The following is a 22,878-nucleotide window of genomic DNA, read 5'->3' as shown; positions in this document are numbered from 1 at the left end:
CAACAATCTCATCTTCCTCAATCTTTCCATCGGCACACCTGATACCAAGGACAAGTTCATTCACCTTAGCCATGTATGAATGTATGTTCTCATCATCTCCCATCTTCAATGTCTCATACTTTCCTTTCAAACTTTGCAACTTAGAAACTTTCACTTGACTATCACTTTCATACAGGATCTCAAGCTTCTCCCAGATCTCATGTGCGGTCTGAAGTCCCATGACATTTGTCATTTCAGAATTAGTCAGGGCACTCAACAATGCTTCCTTCGCTCTGATGTTATATTCTGCTTCCTTAACCTCATCAGGAGTAGATGGTCCATTCTGAGGAACAACATAAGACATTCTTAGTAATCTTCCAGTAATCGTCTCCGAGACATTTCAAGTGTACCTCCATTCGGCTCTTCCATATAGTATAGTTACTCCCATCAAACCTCAGACTGTCCTTCTTGAAAAGAATACCTTGAGCTGCTATCCCGGATCTCCTCAAGTGATTAAGCTTCTATCGGAGGATCTAGCTCTGATATCAATTGTTAGCAGCAATCAAGAAGGAAGACTGAGAAGGGGGGGGGTGAATCAATCTTCACCAGATACAACAAATTACACTCCAAAACAGAAACTGATAAATTGCAGCAATAAACAGATAAGCAAATTAACAGCATAACACACCACCAAGATTTTTGACGTGGAAAACCCTGTAAAGGGAAAAACCGTGGTGGGAACCTACCCACAGTAAGATGATACTCTGCAGTAGTATGTGATAAATATTACAATGGGGAATGCACATGCATTCAGGCACACTGCCTAGAGCTCACTGCTCAAAAGATATTTGTCTGGAAGGCTACAACCCTCAGGGAAGTCTCACTGACTTACAATATGATTTAGACTACAATTCGAAAGAAATGAACTGCAATGATAGCATCTACAAATGCCTGATGACAGTTCCGGTTAAACACAATTGTCTGCCTTGCAACACCATTCTCACCTCAACACTTTACAGAATGATAAATTTCTTGTTCGCACATTTACCTCTCTCTGATAATGCTGACACTATATCGACACCAAAACTAAGTGAATAACTCACCTATATATACAATTCATCAACCTTGATAACAAGGTCGACTAAACCCTCAACCCTCAACTCATAATTACAAAAAATACATTACACGATACAAAGATCAACCACCAGACCAATATAATGATTCCCATTACATAGCATGGACCTAATTCAAATTCCCAAATGATCACATCCACTGGAAATCACGCCAAGATCAACCGCAACACACATAACATGAAAATCAATACCAGTTGATGAAAAACCACCAAAAACTCGCACAACGATCAATGCGGATCGCCAAAACAAATAGGACACGACTAGGAAACACCATCAAGCATGTTAGAATCATCCGGAACAGTTGCACCAACACCTCTTTTCAAATCTTCATCGGTCACCGTCTAGAAGCTAAAAAACACAACCAATCAGCAACTGTCATGAAAAAAGATAACTTGCGGAGCACGAAATCACAAACCATCTGAATTGAAGATACACAAGACCATCCAAGACAATATTCCAAAGTCTCAGCACGAGAACTGATCACACCGGATTATACCGGAGGAAATACCAGACTCTGCAAAACAGTGATTAGCAAAACCAAACTATAAAACCGGATCAAAAGATCTCCCCAAACTCACCGGAATAAATCACAAGAATATGTTGACATCAATGACAACAACATATCCTAGCAGCATCAATGAACAATCATATCCAACAACTCCAACATTCCCAAGCATACTGTCAAATGTCTCATATATCTCTCCTAGACTAGGAGAGTTTGTATCGGCATATCTAATGACATCTACAATAGGCGAGATGACAAAGCAAACATATCTGCAAGTGCTCAGTTCAAAATATTAAAATTAGAATATGAAAATCGGCAATCTAATATTTAATACAATCAACAATTTAATAATAAAATCAGCGATGTCTTACCTCACAGTGGACCACCAATTGTCATCGAGAATCTTTTGTCTGGCAGATTTTCCTTCAGTAGAGTTTGATTCCCGCCATCTAGCCCACTCAAGATTCACCACCGTCAACTATAGAGGATCATGCACCTCAAGCATCCTCTCCAACAAGATGAAGTAAGTGGCATACCTACATTCATTAAAATAATAAAAAAATTAAGTGGCATATCTATATTTTATTCAATGAGAATTAAAATAAAAAATTGGAAGTTTGATACAAAATTAAGAGGAATTAGCAATTTAGCATACTTTGTTTCAATGGGTTTGAGGAACTCCTTTGAAAATGATCTAAAGAGAGAAAGTGAGGTGTGGTGGTTGCAAATGAACTTTTGAATGTCTCTAGCTTTTGCCACCACTTGCTTCACCCAATTTATTGTTCCTATGTCTTTTAATGCATTGTTCAATGCATGAACACAACATGGGGTCCAAAAGATGTGCTTGTAAGCACCCTCCACCATCAAACTTGCTGATTTGCACACGTGTTGAATTAGTGATCACCTGTACAACATTAGCAGCCCCAATCTCCTCTATGGCATCTCTCAAAATGCCAAATTGGAACTCTGCATCCTTACGCTTCCCTGAACAATCCACAACTTTTAGAAAATAAGAACCAGCACGACATGTGACAATGATATTAATGAGTGGCCGATGTCTAACATTAGTCCACCCATCCATCACAATAGAGCAACCTGTCCTCATCCAAGTTCGTTTCATATCCTCCATTAACACATTAACCTTGGAATACTACTCTGTCTAAGAGAGTAGTCTGTAGCTTATGATCTCTAGGGGGTGTGAATGTGGGATTGGAAGTGGCTATATCCTTGACCATTTGTTTGAAGAGGAACATGCCGCATGAAATGGGATGGCATTAGCAAAAAAGAATCTACCAACGGATGAAGCTTCACCCTCACTCGTCACTTCTGACCTTCCTCTTTCCTCTTGTCTCAATTTGACTACTACCAATAGTGGATGTCGTAGGCCCAGATGCTTGTGAAGATGCAAAAGAAGGTGTTAGGACTGCCCCACCTTGTTTCCCCATTTCTGTCTCCATATGCAATCTATGACACTCTATCCTCTCCTCATCTGTTAACTTTGGACAAGCTAGGACCTTGTTGGTGTCTGTTTTATCATCTACCAAACTTAATTTCACCCCCTTGGCCTAGGTACCTCACTTAAATAATCAATTGGCTCCATTTTAATGATACATTGACCCCTTTATGGAATATTAATAACTTTCTAGTATAACATTAAATGCCTTATTATAATTAATTATTAATAAAGTGTTCACTTTATTAATAATTAAATAATCATAACTCCCCAAATAAACATTATTTCTCAATTTGGTCTGCACTCGATAGTTAACCATTTTATCCTCTGTATGTGCAATTGCCTTACTAAAAATGGAAAGGGTCCCTCTCTATGTAACTCTGACTTACTATAAATAGTAAGTAATGCATACGGAGTCCTGGAGAAGCCAAAATTGCTAATCATTGAACACTGGGGATGATACAAGCCTTAGAAGACCCTCTAACCATCCTCATTAGCCTACGAGGGTTAGAATAATAGGCTAATAATCCAAAATCCATGGTTTGCTAAATTGGGGACATTACAAAAATCCATATTTTTGACTGATTTTTTTCACTCTTCTTTTGTCTTGATCATTTATTTCACGAAATCTGCTAAGTGCTGAGCCAAATTCTTCCATTTCAAGTCTGATTTTTAACAAAAATTTAGCCTTTTGATAGGCTGAAAGTGAAATTTTCAAGCAGAACGTCCAAAATCAGAGTTAAAACTTGAAAAGTAATGTTAAATATCTCGTGTTTATTGCAGGTTAATGACAACCAAAGGAGGACCTTCAAGGAAAGCCCAGATGAAGTTCACTAGCAAAGGGGTGCAACCTGGATCAAAAATTAATTCCAAATGGAAAAACATTACAGACACCAACCTCGGGCACGGGGACTTCAAAGATTTCAAAAGGAGAATGTATGGGCAAGATAGATTTTTGCCAACACCTGTTGCTCACCAGATGATGAAAAATGGCATTGTCCAAGTAGCTGGATTTCCACCATGGAATGTGCGGAGCTTATGGTTCAATGTGCCATACACTACAATGCCCAAGAGAGAGAAATCGTTGCACCAGATGGAAGAGTATTGGCTCATCTTGGAGAGTTAGCCATCCAAGAAGCATTTGGGATACCAAATTACAATCGGGCTTCCTATAAAACTAAAGAAGAAACCAGGAGACTCTATGAAGATCAGCTTGAACTTTGTGCAACAAATGTTAATAAGCTGTGGCTGGAAAAGCCAAGACCCAGTCTCAAGAAAGTGTCAAAGAGACTATTCCGCATTGACTTCAAGGAGGACTATGGTGATATCATTTTATTGCTAAATAGAGTAATGGGCAGCCCTTAGGGTGCGCCATTCAAAACATGGATGTATTATTTTATTGACGAGATCACCTCTGGAGTTAAATTGTTCAATTGGTCCAGGATAATCAGTGACAACTTGAACGAACAGCTGAAAAATTTGGAAAGGACGAAGGCCTTTTACATGAGTTCCTACATTGTCTATCTACTGGCAAGAAACTACAAATATATAGGACTGATTTGCAAAGGCATAGTAGGCAATGGCGAGAATGAGTTTAAGTCCTATGACTGTTATTTGCAGCTGTAGTTGAGCGAGAAGACCCACTTCAAAAGGGTAAATGATGCATTTCTGATGTACATCACCAGGACATTGCAAGGAGGAACTCATCAGAGGCTCACTCAGGAGGCCAAGAATTTGATAAGCAAGTATGGATCCTAGTTTATCTAGTATCCAAGATTCACATACATAAGAGTCCAAGGATTTTCCGGATGTCCTTACCGACTTCCAATTTATTCTACTAATAGAATGATCTTGCTTGAAGTCTTTAGACAGTTGGAAATGTATCAAGGCTTCCAAAGAACAAAGTAGAAGGTAGCCATCTCCTTTCAGTTTTTCATTGGAAATATGCTGGAGTCTTGCCCAACGACGCAAGCAGTTGAGAGTGCCAGGTTAGAAATGCAGTGATATCCATTCACATTTTACTGGTCTAGGGCTAATTTCGATCCTCACAACCATATTGGATTGGTGAATGGGGAGAGATACAGGCATAGGGTTGATTTGGAAGATTTTTGGGCAAATTTTGTGGACGAGTTTGACATCGGGAAAAGACTGTGGTCCAGATTGCCAGTAAGCTTGATCAGAATGACAAAGCTTTTTTGGGTGCCTAATTTGTTAGAAGATGATGGATAGTATACTCAGGCGCACTTTGATGAGAATTGGCCTCTTCCTCCTGTAAGATGGTCAGAACCAGAGCTTGCAGATTTAGCCACCTTAATGCGGCTAGTTGTAAAGTATTCACAATGGTGGGTTGACCAGCAAGTCCAAATGCTGAAGCGAAGAGGTGTGACTCTCACTTATAACTTGATGGGTGAAATGGAGTCATATTCTTCGAATGTGGAAGCATCCCAAAATGCCGAGCCAATTGAAAGTACCAACTCTCGGAAAAGGAAGGAAGCAATTGAGGGCTCTTCAACGACAAAAGGAAAGAAGGTTGTTAACGAGCAACCTGTTCAAAAGAAGCAAAGATTAGAGCCATCCCATTTTGTAGCATCCAAGAATGTGAACGATGTATTGAGTATTGAGGATGAGTCATTAGCAGAATTGAAGATTCCTTCTCCAATCCATGAAGGAAACGTGATGTCAATTCGACAGGAGGAAGAAGAACCACCATCTCCTACAGGGACAGAGATATTGGGATCGGATAATGAAATGGATATTTTGGGCGATGAATTTCAGGAGGGAATGATTTCCGCTCTTTGAGGAGGTCAGGATATTCCATCTGAAGAAAATAATCAGGAGGAAGGCATTGAACAACCTATGATTCCTGATTGATTGAAAGAAAGGTTGATAAAAGTACCAGTAGAAGTTCAAGAAGAGGAAGATGACACGGCCGATTTCCTGGCCAGATTAGGAAAGGTGGCAATCAACAAGCTAGCCAAGAAGTTTTCCACAATTTAGAGAGATGAAACAGGCTGTCGTACAATCTAGAGTGTTGTACCAAAGGTGGACAAGGCAAAGGAGGATAGTATTCCTTAGGAATATGAGATCACTACCAATGACTTGGGACCAACTACAAAGGTCAAGAGGTGGAAGACTTAGACAATTCGGTTGCTTCCATGAAGGCGAGATTGGACAAGGAGATAAGAAAGAAAAGAGAATACAAGAAGGAAATTGAGCGCCTGAAGGAATACATTCAGCACTTGACCAAGCCACTTAACCAACGCGATGCAGCAAGTCCTCCACTTTCGAATCCCTCACAAGAAGCAATTGAAAACTTTGAAGAAGAAAAGGTGACAGCAAGAGAGGCTAAAGAATGGATGGCAAACAAAAGAGAAGAAGCAACCACATTCGTGGATAAATTGATACTGACATATGGACAAACTTCCTCTTTGCTCTCCAGAATTGCGAGCATGGAAGAAGCATGGGTTGACCTTCATTATGTTCAAGACAGAATTATCTTGTGCCTTAGGGTGTTGAAAGGCATTCCTAAATAGGAATTGATTGATGGAAAGATAATTGTAGTAGGGGCTGCATATGATTTCAACACATGGCACTGGGCATTGGTTGCATGAAGCGAAGTCCTGGAGAGGGTGAAGGCTGATAGCATTAAGGCCGAAGAGCAGATTAAAGAAACACAAAGCAAAATTTTCCTTGTAATTGCTGATTTGCTTGAAAAGGAGACCATCCGAGAAAATGATATGCGGCTGGAAAATCTCAAACACAGAACTCAAGAAATTTTCTTCGCCATCACTGGACCAGTCCTAAAGCAGAATTTGACCAAGGCGTCGAATTTCTTGTCCATTTGGGATGCCTTCCAAAAACAGGAGTTGGAATGGGAGATTGCATTTGCCGCTTGTGCAGACAACTTGGACGGATTGGAATTCAAGGTCAATATGTTGCCACATGTCGCGATGGAGGAGGTCAGCCCAATCGTGTCCAGGTTCATTGAACACACTGCCACTCGAGATGATAAGGATGCGCCTTCCTAGGAGATAGCTCCTCATGCAACTTGTCTAACATGCATTTGTTCTTGATGTTATTTTAGGAAACACTATCTTGGGTTGTTGTGTCTTAATCTCAGTTGTTGATCTTAGATTGATCTCGGCCTTTCATTTGTTTTCCAGAACTCTATATAAACTCTCATTCTCTCATTTCATAGTGTGGAGAGATTTATGAAATTGTTGCTTAGAGCTATTTTGATAATATAAGTTCATTTGCAGTTTGCTTTGAAGTCTTATTATTATTATCACGGGGTTGCATATCTTTCTTCAACATAGAATAGTTTGCTTAAAGAAAATTTGCTTTCAAAGTTGTTAAATGAATAAAGGATTTGATAGTATAGATTGGTGAAACTATTGCTCATACTTTCTTTGAATAGATGATTTTTATTCAATGTGTAAAGTTAGCCTGAGCTTATATCGTGGATGCTTAACTTCTACTTTGGATGAATATTGTTCATTGGATGGTATCATTCGTCGTTTGAAAATCTCAAGCACAACCTTAGAAGATTGCACTTACTTTGAGTAGTTGTCCTTAGTGTGGCAAAGCAGAGTATTGTTGATTGGTTTCACCTAATCTTTGTTGTCTCTTGAGTTCTTAGGAGTAGCATAGAACCTTTTGAACCCTTATCCTTTTATCCTTTTTTGAAGTCCGAATCTGAAAATCCAATTAAAAAAAGAAGAAAAAGAGAGCCTATATTGTTAAATTTGTCTAAGTCCTAGCTTGTGAATGATATCAGTTGAGTGTAAGTCCCCCTTGTATTTCAGCATGCATAACCAAGGAAGCTATCCCACATAAAGTCGTTTGTTCGCACATATAAACCTTGGAGTCGCCGTGTGGTCTTTCTTTGCAATCTTGGCACACATAGTGATTTTGTTCAAGAGAGGGTAGAGTGTCCATCGAATCCTACCAACTCATTCTATTTATAGGCTCCATCGATGTACTTTGTTTTGGCATTGAGGATCTTCTCATTGGCCTCAAACTGTTTCAAGAATTCAGGCTTACATAAGTAGTTCTTTTCTCTGCCAAAAGGGATTCATTGATGTTGGGTACTAAGATAGTTTCTGTGGGGAGTACATGGTTTCCTCGTAGGAGTGTTTATTCTGGCCTTATCGGCCCTGTACATTCTCCTTTGAGCGCTCTCAGGTCCTTGTTTGTTCCTTCCGTGATATTTTAGGTGACAATGTGATTGGTCCTTCTGACCCCATCCAGGCTATAGCATATGGCAGTGCCGTTCTTGGTCATGAGCTCTTACTTTGATCTTAATCAGCTATATGCTTCCTTCAGAAGTTTCTTCTTCACATGGCTATTTGTACTTGTCCTCATGATTTCTTTGTAGATGACCTCATAGAAATGTATGAATTAGTTGATTTCTTAGCCACTTCAACTTTTAAATTTATTTGATCATTCCTTGACAAAGCTAGTGCAAGACAATGTTGAGCTAAGCATACTATGTTATTCTAAATCCATGCTTCAATCAGATTCAAATTTCAGGAATGAGATTTACATTCTTTGTAACTTCAGTTATGGCTATGGTTGATTGCAGGTGACAAAGCCAGTATTTCTTCCATGCTTTGGTTTTACAAGAAGGGAGAAACATGTTTTGCTGCCTCTAGTGACAGATGTGGTGATTGAACAAGGTACTTGAAAAGTTGATGGTGAATATTTGCTTGTAGTTTGAACTTTGAGCTGCTGAGTATGGGGAATTTTTTTATTTCCTTTTATTTGTTTTGGTATTTTTAGACCCCTTTTAAAGCTTGAAATGCAATTAGTTTTGGAAATCAGGAACCGAAGTCTAAGAAGGCTTTGACTCATGTCCATTTAACAGATTTCTATTTTTCTCTTTTTCATAAGATCTTTCACACCGAACAAATAATGAGTATTTTCTACCAAAGTCATTGTCTTTTCAACTCTCTAAACCTGAGAATAAAAATCTGTTTCTCATATCATATTAATCTAAGTCACAAGGTTCAAATTCAAGTTCGAGTTTGGTAACAATAAAATTCGGATGAAATTTGACAAGGGTAAAAAATTTAAAAAAATTTGGCATTAAATTTAGTGCCCCCTTTTTTGAAATAGGATTTAATAGTAAATAATAATAATAAATTATAATATAATATAATATAATATCATATAATATAATTTAACAATATATATATGTGTGTGTGTGTGTTCCCTAGCCAACCTCATAATGTAAAATACCTTGGTTGACTTGGTTGAAGGGATGCAACCTTTGGTTGAAGATTTGATTGGATAGGAATAAATAAGAGATCCTTTTAGTCATTGGGGGGATAAGAGAGGACAAATATAATTCCTAGGAAGAGGGCAGCAATAAGCAGAACTCAAAAAGCAGGCTTAAGAAACCCTTGCAAGCACATTACATTGCAGACACAATGGGCAGATCTGTTAAGTGTATGGAGCAGTCTTAAGAACAGACCCCATGCAGTTCATAAGCAGAATTAATGAGCAGACTTCCTTAGTTCATGAACACAAAACAGACAAATAGAGTTGCAGACCTGTAGGTGATGTCCAGTACAGTAAACAAATGTTCCACCCCTTCAATGTGTTGGAATTGATGTATGATGTGCTGGTTCAGTTGGAGATATGGATCGGAATCCAATCAGCACATCAGCAAAACATCAATCACAAAAGCAGATCAAATCCTCCAGCACATACAGACTGAAACTATAGCATCAAACATCAGATTTGTCAAGGTTACAATCAGTAGATCAAGAAACGGCATTTGAGAGATTTCAGTATAATCCTTACAACCCAATATTCTTGGTATAAATAATACTCACATATATTTGTCAATCCATTATATATATTTATGTATATTGATGATGCTTAGTAAGATTAATGCTTAAGCTTATGCCTCTATGGTAGTAAATAGATATGCATACTGTCTGAAATCCACCTTGCGGGAGAGGACTTGAGGTGTAAGACAAGGGTGATGAGCGGGCTCGTAAGTAGGCCATCCGAAAAGGACCATAGCGGACTAGGACAAAGAGGGCACTTACAGAGTCAAGGAACCCCATTACAACCTCCTCCCAACCCCACAAGATGGCAACTGTCTTCCAAAGGATGAGACATGAATGGGGAAAGCAGGTACAAGCTGCCAAGAAAGCAAGAGGACTGTGTTAGACATCCACTCTTGGGCTTCGTGTAGAAATGGCTTTGGATAGACCCATCATGTCTCTTCCTCCAAACCCTAATATGTTTGTGTAGTATTATTGATAATCTATGAATATGATATGGTTTGCCTAACCCTAATGATTGAAACTATATATATATGTATGTATGTATGTATATATATGTTGCTTCTGTTATAATTGCAGGATTCAAATCCAGGAATCATGCCATTTAAAGAGATTCTACTTGGTTAGATGTAACCCTAACCCTAATTTGTTGCAATTGTGATATCTAGGGCAAATTGGGAAGGGGACATCACAGCTTAACTAACATACATGCTACAAATTCACCTTTCTGCCTCCCACAATTTCCTCTCTACCATTTCCCCAGTCTTCTCACATCTCATCTGTTGTAGAAAACACTCCTTTAGGCAGGGTGATATACCTTTTCAATGGGTCCTTGGCCTTACACCCCACTACAAAATCCAATTCAGCCCTTCTAGATCAATGCAACTCCACATTAAGCCCAAAATGAACCTCCATAAACTCAAGCCAACATCCTTGAGGCCATAAAGTGCTTGGAAACATCCATACAGGGCATAGCCAAACAAATCAAGGAAAAAGGTTTGAGATGCCTTTCTTACACAATTTCATACTCAACCTTACGGCAAGAAATGAGCTGTTGGTTTCTTGCAACTTGTTGATGTGTTTCTTTATGCACATGCGAACACAAAATAAAATATCTAAAGTATCTTATCCTCTCTTGAACAAAATCTCTCAAATGCTGAAGATTGGCTTAAGGATCACTTGAGAAGACTCCAAGGTTCATGAAAGTAGGCTCACTACGTGTGGATAAGCTCCGTTGGTTGATGTGATTATGCTAGAATCACAAGGGGACTTACATTCGAATGCCTAAATGCTTGATTTGCTGGAACTCGATCATTTGATGTTGCTATATGGTGATGCTTTTGATCCTAAACTAGCTTGAATTGAAAAAAAGGCAAAAGATGAAGGGTTTAAGAGAGTCTATTCTAAAGCCTAGAATGTAAGAAGATAGTTGAATGATTAGCTGGAATCCTATTGGGCCAGGCTCACCATCAAATTGAACAATTTGACACAAGCTCAGCGTAATCTTCTAAGGATGTTTCAAAGATGTTCAAATCATTACCATCAACATTGATCACCATTGAAGTTAATGCATAAGCAATGGACGTTTAATGATTCGAAGTTAAGCTCATATCACTCCAGTTGACCACGCAAGGCACACTTACAATCAGTAAGAGGCTAGTGGTATGGACTGGGCGGATTCCACACAAATGCATTCAACAAATTCTTCCATTCAATCTAATTATTTATCATCTAACATGAAGATCCAACAAGAAATCATGCACATTATAAAGAAACAACACACTTCACCATAACTTCAATGAAAATGGAGTTCATTAACAACTTAGGCAACAATTTCTGCCTTCTCCTCCTACTCTACTCTAATTACTATTCTATTCTCTTAAGACTATCTATTGACTATTAGCTATTCTACTCGCTATTAACCTTTGCAAATGAAGAGTTTGAGCTTTATATAGTGAGCTCATTTACAATGAACGGCCTGGATTGAATCTCCATCCACGGCTAAGATTTTACAATGAAAACCCTAATTAGGGTTTGTTACAACAAACTCTTCTTAGCCAATGAGAGAATTACATTCAGAGAGTGTGGACCAATAGATGTCAAGGGTAGGTACATCGGAGTTTGTGCATCCATGTATGAACTAGGTGCATTGCATCTAGACATGCCGGTGTGGACTTCATTGACTGGAGGAATGGTGACTGGGATGATGACTAGGATGCCACCTTTAACTTGCACTTTTGTAGATTGGATAGATCATCATGAAGGAATATTTCTTGATACTTCAACACTGTCCAGCTTCTGCGATGATGATGATGATCTTCTAACCGTCTTCTCGAATGTCTTGATCATGGAAGTGCAAGGTATAAATCTTAGTTTTGAAGTATTGATGAACTTCTGATGTTAGCATTGTCTCTCTCCTTTGGAATTCCTTCTCTTGTGGCTCCCTTCATTTCGTTGACGTTGTGGATCATGTCTTTGTGCAAATGAATGCATCTTGTGTGATCTCCTTATTTCTTTCCTCATCTCCTGCAAAACAAACAAGCAAGTATCAAATACACTTGATATATAGGTTATATAATCTCTTAATTTGACATAATCTCTGATTTTGTATGATTTGCAGGTCCAATAGGTGCAGTCTTAGGGGAGATCACCCCTTGGTTCTAAGCAAATTTTGCTATCTCCTTAATCGTTTGCTGCTCAAGGGTAGAGATGTGTCTTTTGGGATACAAGGCCGACTTGGTTTAGTATAAACAAAAAATGTAAATTATCCTTCTTGATGCTGGCCGACTTGATAAATCATACTCTCCCTTCTATCAATTCGAATTTTTGAATTAGTTTAGGTGCCCAAATGCTTGTCTTGTTGAGTTTTGTTCTAGGTCTCTTGCAAGGTACATGTAATTCGCTTGAGGTAATGATTTCGCTCTACGTCCTCCCCAAGGATAGGACCTATAATGAAGTTCGCTCATCGTCCTTTGAAAGGACAAGTCCTATATCAAAATTCGCTTCTTGACCTTTGGAAGGACAAGACATAAATCAAGTTTTCGCTCTCTGTCCTTTCCAAGGACAGGTTTTATATCAAAATTCGCTTGCTGACCTTTGCAAGGTAGCCATCTTCACATGAGCTCTTTTTATGTCCTTTGGGTGGTCAAGGTCAAGATAATTGTTTCGCTCCATGTCCTTTGGAAGGACAGGCCCTATATAAAATTTTCACTCTACGTCCTTGGTAAGGACAAGACTTATAGTGCAGTTCGCTCTGTGTCCTTGGCAGGGACAGGACCTATAATGTAGATTTCGCTCTATGACCCTTCTAAGCACAAGCTTCAAATGATCAAGTTCGCTCTTGGACCACGGTAAGGACAAGGCATGATTGTAAACAAAGTTCGCTCTACGACATGTACTCAAGTTCGCTCTAGACCATGAGCAAGGACAAGGCAAGCAGATGATTTCGCCCAATGTCCCTTGGAAGGACAGGACCTATGTAGCAATTTTCGCTCTAAGACCCTTCCAAGGACAAGCTTCAATTGATGAATTCGCTCTATGTCCTTAAGGGGGACAAGCTCTATAATAAAACTCGTTTCATGTACTCTCCAAAGACAAGGTCTAAAAGATTCATTCGTTCCAAGTTGATGCAAGATACATGGTTAAGTGAAGAAGCTCGCTCAATGTCCTTGATGAAAATTTCGCTCTATGACCTTGATGAGGACAAGACTCAAAATGAAATTTGCTCTCTGAACTTGGCAAGGACAAGACTTAAAATGCAATTCGTTCTCTGTCCTTTGGAGGGTACGCACATGATTCTAGACAAAACTTGCTCTAGGACTTCTCCAAGGTACACCAATTGGACAAAATTTTCCCTAAAGTCGTAAGATCCACATCTTTAAAGTCGCTCTAAGGTCTCTGTGAGGTACATACTTGGCAAACATTCGTTCAAGGACCATGGCAAGGACAAGAAACAAATTCGCTTTGGATCCTCTCCAAGGACAAGGTCAAGGTAGAAAATTCGTTGCATGTCGTCTCCAAGGACAAGACTTGAAGCAAAATTCGCTCTAGGCCTTTGGCAAGGACAAGGTCAAGTTTGCTCTAGGTCCTTTGCAAGGACAAGGTCAAGATGAAAAGTTCGCTCTATGTCCTTAGGAAGGACATGACTTGGAGGTGAAATTCGCTCTTGATCTTCACTTGGAGAAATTCGCTCATGACCCTTGGCAAGGTACGGGAGCTAAATGCAAAAATTCGCTCTGGAACCTCTTCAAGGACTGGACATCAAAATCTCGCTCTAGGACGTTTGCAAGGTACATGCCTTGATAAAAATTTCGCTCTAGAACCTTTGCAAGGTACGGGGTGTCATGTCCTTAGCAAGGTACGGGGTGTCATGTCCTTAGCAAGGTTCGGAGTCTCGTGTCCTTAGCAAGGTACGCATCCTTAGGAAAGACCCTTGACTTAGTCCTTTCACCTGAGTTTGCTCAGTTTGTTCAATCCTCAAGTCTTTCACCCATAAATCATTCTTGCCACATGCTTGATGACTTACTTCAACCTATAACATGATGACCCTCTAGATACTTGAGAAATTCTATCCCTTGAATGCAAAGACTAATAGCAAAGACTCTAGCACAACCGAGAAAGCAAAAAAAAAGTGGGGGGTCCCCATTTGCAATGGGGCGATGTGTGAATACCTCACAACACAACCAATACCAATAGCATTGCATTGCTGTCATTGAGAACATCCTCTATAGGCTACAGGGATCCGGGAAAAAGAAGATATGCAAAACCCATTCAAGGGAGGTGGTGTATCACGCCTCCACTAAAAATGCACAATACAGGTCTACCATTCCAACACATGCTTCAACATAGTAAAGAGAGTCCTTCTTGTTCTTTCTGGATTTGATTGTGTTTGTATTTTTTGCATCAATAGACGTTTCGGATCACACTCTGTGAACCATCATCGGGATGATAGGGAGCTCAAGGATTAGAATGATAGACTGTTGCAGACCCATGGTGTATAAAAAGATGTAGGAAAGGGAGAGGAGAAGAGGATTGTGGAAAACTATCGAATCCAGAAAAAACAAGAAGAAGCATCATGGATTGTGGAAAACTGATTACTTCAAAGAGAGTCCTTATCAAATCCAGTGCCCATGACTGGTGCCATTGAGTAGCAAATGTACCTGCAGATCTGGAAAGGGAACGGGGTCTAGCAGTGAGTCCAGGCCTCCAAATGCTGCTTTGCTAATCGCATGTAACACTGTTTTTTCTCATTTTGAGCAACTTCAAAAAACAAAACAGGAATTCTTCTGCTTAACCTTGTAATATTCACATGATCCAGTATAGCTGTTGGAAAAAACTTTTAGCTCTGCAGTCTGTTGATACTGTATGTGGATCTAGTTTCTATGTGGTTATATATCTGACACCTTCTCCCTAGATTCTTCTCTTTAATTCTGTTGCTTTTCCATCCTGCAAGGGTTTCTGGACTGTTTTGTCATCATCCTTGTTTCGTCATGGTTTTCTTGTATCCAAATAAGAGAAATCAGCACTAACTGTTTTTTTCAATTAATATATTTTACCTTAATTTAAAAAAATAGAATGGTCCATAAGTGGTGCAATTTTTCTCCTTGCCTGAAGAACTTGACAACCAAGAAAAAAATTTGAAATGCTAGAATCTATAACTTATGCTCTAAAAACCCAGAATATTAGCACTGAGATGTCTCCCATCATCCCACTATCAACTAGTGCTTGGACAATCCTGAATGCACTCACAACATTGACTGCTTGAACCTGGAGCAAGCCCAGCAGAAATCGATCTGTAGCCATCATTGCAGTAGATCTGTAGTTTGCACTTAAACACAACCTGCTGGAGAAATTGAAGTTTTTCTCCCTGATAATCTATATATTACAGAAAGTAGGAATTAGTATGCAACAAACTGGTTATTTTTGGCCCACAGAGAAGCTCATAGTGCATCAGTAAGAATTTTTTTAATTTATTTTGCAGGTTGTCTACAAGCTGCTTTTGGCATTTTTTCTATCAGAATAGAAAATGCTGGCTTAAGTCGGCCACCTCCTGTTGATGATGTTCGCATTCAGGGGGTTGTAAATCCTAGGCTGTTTAGGAAGGTAAGGCTCTATTCAGTGATCTTGGAAATTTCCATGGTTTATGTATAGCATCTAATATAATCATATATGCCAATGTCCAGGCGGTTCTTAAGACAGTTTCAAGTTTAAGGAAAGAGCGTATTGTGGATAAGGATGCTCAGTTGAAGATTTATATTAATAAAGAGGAGGAATTGCCAACATTTAGCCCTGAAATTAATTGTACTTCACGAACTTTGGGATGGCAACACAGCAGAAAAGATCTGACATCCTGGCAGGTTAGTATCATGGCACATTGGTGTATATGGAGTAGAATGCATTTAATTTGTTGATAGGAAGACGAGAATATTCTCTTGGGATGTGATTAGTGAAGTTTATCTTATATGAAGGCCGGTTCTAACATTGCTTTTTACGTGTTGATTTATCATGTTATTTGAATGTTTGGTGTGGTGAAAATAATAGATATCAGAGTCACCTAATAATTGCATCGAAGAGTCAAATTCATTCCATTCGGCCTCTGGGGAGATGCTACTGCACAAACTGGAAGAAGTTGGTGATTCAGTCAAGGTTTGACTACCATACATGATACTCTTAACACTTCTCTGTGTAGCATGCTCATTTTTGTTAGCTTGTATTTAATGATTTTGATATTTATTTCAAATGGTATTATTGATGTTGTGCATTTATGATTTTTCTATCCAACAATTTTGGTACTGCAGAGGGTAGAAGTTCTGATTGAGAATCAACATTATCAAGCATGCAAAAATGATACTTGATGGACATGTCTGGCACAAAGGAGGACTAAATCGTTGTGTCATACAAATTTATATAGTAATTGACACATGTCCAAGGGACTCAGATCTTAGGCAAATAACTGTCATAGCAAGAAATTCTCTTTAGAGAGTGATTTGACAGTCTAGGAGATTGGGTTTGTCTTCGTTGTACATTTTTAGTTCATTTGTGGTTTACTACCACTATGCTTGGAAATAGTGGTTTACAAAAATTAAAAGGAAGAAATGATTGCTTACTCTTGCCGAGGCAAAACGTCCAATATAGGAGAATCCTTTCTTATTCCTTTGGTAGAAATAATATAGTGAGCAGATCAGTGTATAATCCTTTCTTGGAGTGTCAGATATTGTTTTCTAGAAGCCAATAGTCTGAATTTAAACCCTGCATAGGTAGGTGGAATCATCGAGTAATTGGCTTTTTTCTTGAAACCATGGTTTTGATAAAACATTTGTTCAGATACAGTACTGTTAATGAAGAATTATTTAAATTTGGAATAATTGCATTTTAACTTTGAATCTATCTCAATAGTGCTTACTGCTATGTAATGATCATTTAGTAATATTTCAAATTTCAGATTATCTATTACCTTTTGGTATATTATGTTTGTCCTTAGCAGTGGTGTTCTTAATCCATTGGGCCTTTGGATGAAGAAACTTGTTTTGGAAGAAATGCATCTTATATTACTCTAGAGAACAAATGATTTATATCAGCTCAGCATTAAAATTACAAGGAAAATATCTCCTTAAATAGGCAAGGTAAGAAAGCAATTGCAGGGACATTCCAATTTGAAAAGTGTGTCTACATCTTTCGAAAAATACTGAAACTTATGCTGCACAATCAAAAGAAAACATATACAAAAAGTTTTTACTTACTCAAATTGAGTACGATGAGCTTCCTGAAAAGTAGCCACGAGTCTTGTAAGGGAATTGATCAATCCCAAGTAAAACGAATGAGTAAACTCTTGTAGCTATCCTTGACCGTCCAAGAATCCCCTAGAAGAAATCTGCCAAGTAAGCAAGGTAGGGAAAAGGAAGTTGAAATTATGCATTTAACCAATCTTGGAATCTTTTGGCTGTTGAACACCCAGAAGATATGGTCAATTATCTCCTTTTTCCCACACACAATGGAAAGATCATCCACAATAACCACCTTAATCGTGTTTTGACAGCTATTCCTTGATGCATTAGTAGTCATCCTAGCACCTCTTGTTTGATGAAGATTCTTGGCAGTGTTTTCCTGAGTTTCATGAATGACAATTTTCTTTTTAGAATTTTGGGGATGGTTACTTGAAAAATTATTTAGAAAAAAATAGTAAAAGATAAATTGCAAGTTCAACAATTTGATTAGCACTTATACCATAATATTTATATTATTCATTAAGTTCAAGATACAAAATACAAAATAACATTGGCACACGAAGGAATAGTGGCTAGTCTTACTTATTGTTTGATGCAAATGTTGTGGCATACTCATTGTTCGAATTGCTAGGCTAGCCTAGCCCTTGCAATTGGAACCCAACAAACCTTTTATGGACAACTTGATTCTTATCAAAATTTGTAAAGCTCCTTAGGGTCTACAGCCTGCTACGTTGTGCTCTCCCTGTTCTGAATTGTTTTTTGATCCATAAGATGCAAGACATTGTGTACAATCACGAGCTTTTTAGCTCTTTCAGAGGTAGGTTTGTTTCTCTTGATAAGAGTGGAAGAAGTATATAAACCAATTTTTTTAGTAGTACAAAAACTCTAAACTTGTGATTAGAGCCAAATACCTAGTGTGTATCAATGATGAATGTTGGTGTTTATATTAAGTTTATTTAGGTAATTTCATTTATTTTCTTAGGTAAATTAAGAAATAAGAGCACATGTCAATCTTATTGATTGATGGAATTTTTTGTCACACCTATCTCATTCATCTCCTAGATTTATGATAGTTAGGTGCCACATCTTCCTCATTAAGGTGAGTTCACTTGACATCTCTATTCCTACAGTTAACAAAATATTCTAGTTCACTGCTCTTTTGTGGGACACTTGTCATCTTGACTTGTTACCAGAGTTTATATATTGCAGTGCATTTCTTTTGTTTTATACACTTTGAATATAGATATTGAAATCTTGTTATTTTTATTATGTTGCCTTTGAATCTTGTCATTGTTTCTAAGAAGATTAAATATTGCATATTCTTCATTAAATGTAAAATTGTATTAAAAAAGCTTGTTCAGGTACAAAATAATTCAATTTATTGTTTTAGTTTTAGTTACTTAGGATTCATATTCTTGTAAATTGAGTGTTTTTAGATCATTCATTACAGGAAGCCTTTGTGAAAGAAATTAACAATTCTATTGCATTCAAAAGGGTCAAATTAGCTTGGTTACACTTTCATTTTGTTAAAATCAGGCACTGTGAAATCAATCTAGTGTAGATTTACTTGTAGAGTTTGATTTTGTTTTTCACAAATAACATGCATTTTGAAATAGTTTTGTGCAAAATTGACAGTTCCATTGCATTTGACACAACCAAAAAAACCCATAGATCAGTTGTCAAATTGTTGAAATTGGAGCAGAACAAGTAGAGGCAATTTTCTTTTTAAGACAATGCGTGCAAGTCGATGTCAAGGTTGTATGGCTTGGGCATAGGCCTTTGTCAATAATCACAAAGATTTATAAATTAAAAAATATTGAAAAAAAAAATCAAAGAAATTTCTGAAGTGCATATGTGTTGACAGCAATAGGAACAGAGGTACCACAGGGGTGCCAGATCCCTGCCACACCTGCCATGGTAGGTTGGGTGATAGGGATGGTTGGGCCTCGCTAGCCTTCCTCCAAATACATAGAATCAATGCTTATAAGAATTCTAGCTGATAATATACTTGGACAACCACCACTCTGGTCCATCGCCCTAGCGGTCCACCAAAGCTCTACCCACCTGCTGCTTGGTCTACGCCATTTGCCACCGGGTTTTATTGCCAATGCTTTTACCGCGTAGCCATCAATGATGCAGCCCGCTATCGTTGTCCGACAGTCACCATCTAGCTGATTGGATGCCACTTATGCCAACCACCCAGGCGCCAACTGCCTGCCATCGAACTGGGGAGCCCTCACGATGCAACTTTCTATTTGAGAGGCAAACTTCAGAAGATAATATCTTAGCCATGTGGGATTATTTTTTGATCCATTTTTTTTTGAAATGGGTCAGAATTTTATATTATTCTCGTTGATGTGATTTGCCTCTAGTTACGACATGATTTAAAAAAAAAAAAAAAACAATTCTTAGATTTTGTTAAACAATTCTAGGTTTTTGAACTTCTAAGCTTCCTTTCACAATCGTAAAGTGGAATTGATTGCACTTCAATTTTTTTGGTCTACATTGAACATCGTATAAGGGTAAGGTCCCATAAGGGAGCTTGGGCTTCTATTTTCCAGGGAGGTTATGCTAAAGGATTATTTGGATTGGAATCTTTTCCTGAAAATACTGTTTTTCAGGATTTCATATTTCAGCCAGTGCAATTGGGGTGGGGCTAGAAATTGCCCCACCAGTTTAAGGATTTTTGTGCCTGTCAATTAGCTAATATTTTAGATTCCCTCAAAAAATAAATAGAAAGAAAATAGTGTTTCTTTATGAATTTTTTATTTGCAATATTTTCCATAAGATCACCAGCTTCCCTAAATTTTGAAGTTTTTAAGCTGAAGTGCACTCCACTGAAATTTCCCTCCATGGGACCTTACCCTAATTCTAGAAAATTAGCTGCTTCTTTATAAACATGTGAAGTTCTAAAGTGTCTCACATTATAGCTTGAATGTTAAATTGAGTTATTTGGGGATTAATGGAAACACACTCAAATTAATGCGTGTCATATTAGCTTGATACATGGACTTGTAGTTGTTCAACACGATGAAATCATGGGATCAGTAGTGTAGTCACATGACATGCGTTACATGTCTACCTCCATTTATTGATAAAAGCTCGTACAAAGTTACATCAACTATTTTGGATCTTCTTGTTAATCTCTTAACTACATCATGCTAATGACTTGACACATTATGATTTATGTTGATTTATATCTCAAATCGAGACCCATTTATCTATGATAAATATTCGTGAATCTTGCTCTAATTCAAACTAATTCACATATTAAATTGAGAGCCGTTAACGTAGGATCAATGCTCTCAATCTTGCATGGTTCTTGATCCCATCAATTGATGTTAGTCATGGATCCATATCAACATTGAGGTATAGAAAGTAGCTTTTATATTCATTCATTATCATCTCCTTGGGATATAATTTTTTCCTATAGATATCCTCCTCTTTTGGGGGGTTGATTGTCTTTGTACATTGAGTTCTTTTAAATTGCATGAGTACCTAATATGGCTTGTCTTATTAAAAGTTTTTTTATAACATTGGTTGCACTTAGGGGGTGGTTGATGCAACATTATGTTGTATTTTATATCAGGTTTATTAAAGTAATTTCATTTATTTACTAAGGTAGATTAGGAATAAATAGTATAAAGATTAGTTGCTAGTTAGTTAGTTAGTTGTTCGATAGTTGTAGGTCGTATGATTATATAAAATCATTGAATGCAATAATGGAATATGGTTGATGAATGAAGAATTTACATGTTTGAGTCTTTGGCTCTCTTTTCTCTCAAATTCCAACAAGGTGCTAGAGCAGATTTTGAAAAGGCATCTCTGAATTTCATTCTGCTCGTGCACTAGATTGACAAATATCGAGATTGTTCACCTTTTAAGAGAGGTGGTATAGACTTTCATGTTCTACTTGCTTGTTGGTGAGTGGATCAAAATACCCTTCAACAATTCCTAACAAAGTTGGAAAGTGATGGGAGTAAGAAATTCATTTGGGAATCAAGTGAATGTTAAGAATGGTGTAGATGGTTGAAGGCTGCCATATATCTCCTTTAGGACCATAGAACAAGGTCTGTAGCAACACCTTAATTTAATTTGATTTTTAAGAAAATATTTTTCTGAAATAATTTTTTGTTTTTTTTAAAGAATGTTTTACGTGTAAAAATGCAGGTTCACCAAAATGTAAGAGGAAATTTTTTGATTTAGCTAATGTGTACTAAGTATTTTTTCACTACTTTACATTAGGATTGAGCAAGTTTGCCACTGTTTAATAAAACAAATTTACAATCCCCAAAAAATGTTTAAATAAAATATTTGGATTAACTACTTAAAGCATGGTAGAAATTAGAAAGTACTATTTATTGAAGATTGAATATTTTTGTTGTAGAAATTGATTACAAAATTGAAAAGAGGGTGAAGATAGGAACCTAGTGTCATACAAAGGAGGACGTTGACCAAGATGCCAACACATAATGTATATATTTGTGCTAAGCATTGAATCCCTATATACGAAAAAAAGAGAACTTCCAAAAATACTGGACTTAAATCAAATTTTTCACCCAATCTACAAAACCAAAGGTGGCAACATACTAGAAAACACTAGATGATAGAAATGGATAAACACATACACTAAATGATAATAAGTACAATATATTTGATGAAGAAATAAAAACAATAACAAACATAAAGCATTAGAAAACCTATATGTAGTTGAGTGCTCTCAAATGCTCTCAAATATCTATGAAGACAGAGAGAAGGAAAAATTATTTGGGGCTAATTGGGGGTTTTCCTTTAGGTTAAACCCTTTCTTTGGCATTCCTAACTCCAAAATAGCCAATAATACAAAGAAATAATATATCGTGTGTGAGGAAGCTCTTTAAGTGTGTTAGGTAATGGTGAGAGTAGTGCAATTGCAATAATGGAAACTAGAATGAAAGGTAAAAAGGATGTGAAGATCCCAATATGCTCAAGGGCACAACAAGAAAGGCATGCTAAAACCACAATAATGCTATGGAGAAAGTGAGAACAAGGAGAACACAAATAAGAAAAGAACAATGTCACTTGTGAAGGCTTGATGAAACCAATGAAACAAAGATAAAGGAGAATGTTGTAAAAGTGTTGTAGAATTCTTGAAAGATTTTTGTGAGAGATTGAGAGAGTCCAAACAATTAAGGTTGCAAGAAGATAGTGATAGAGTGAAAGATTGATTTAAAAAGTGAGAAGGCCAAAGGAAAAAGTTATTGTTTGGGTTCATGTTGAGCCCTTACCACTAACATAGGAAGGTGAT

General features: G+C 37.6%; 1 protein-coding gene across 2 annotated transcripts in view; it reads left to right on the top strand.

Annotated features, from left to right (window-relative positions):
* The window catches only part of LOC131040331 (uncharacterized), a 35,051-nt gene extending 17,820 nt beyond the window's left edge, over positions 1 to 17,231 (top strand). For both annotated transcript variants that reach the window (XM_057973232.1, XM_057973231.1), the window contains exons 3-7: positions 8,655 to 8,748; positions 15,848 to 15,969; positions 16,050 to 16,223; positions 16,408 to 16,512; positions 16,665 to 17,231. In XM_057973232.1, the coding sequence (XP_057829215.1) occupies positions 8,655 to 8,748; positions 15,848 to 15,969; positions 16,050 to 16,223; positions 16,408 to 16,512; positions 16,665 to 16,721 (552 nt within the window). In that variant the 3' untranslated portion in view covers positions 16,722 to 17,231. The remainder of the gene's footprint in view (positions 1 to 8,654; positions 8,749 to 15,847; positions 15,970 to 16,049; positions 16,224 to 16,407; positions 16,513 to 16,664) is intronic.
* Positions 17,232 to 22,878: the final 5,647 nt, after the last annotated feature.

The sequence above is a fragment of the Cryptomeria japonica genome, chromosome 2, assembly GCF_030272615.1.
Source record: "Cryptomeria japonica chromosome 2, Sugi_1.0, whole genome shotgun sequence".
Classification (NCBI taxonomy): domain Eukaryota; kingdom Viridiplantae; phylum Streptophyta; class Pinopsida; order Cupressales; family Cupressaceae; genus Cryptomeria; species Cryptomeria japonica.
The sequence above is the reverse complement of the archived record's forward strand: the minus strand, read 5'-3'. Positions and strand labels throughout refer to the sequence as shown.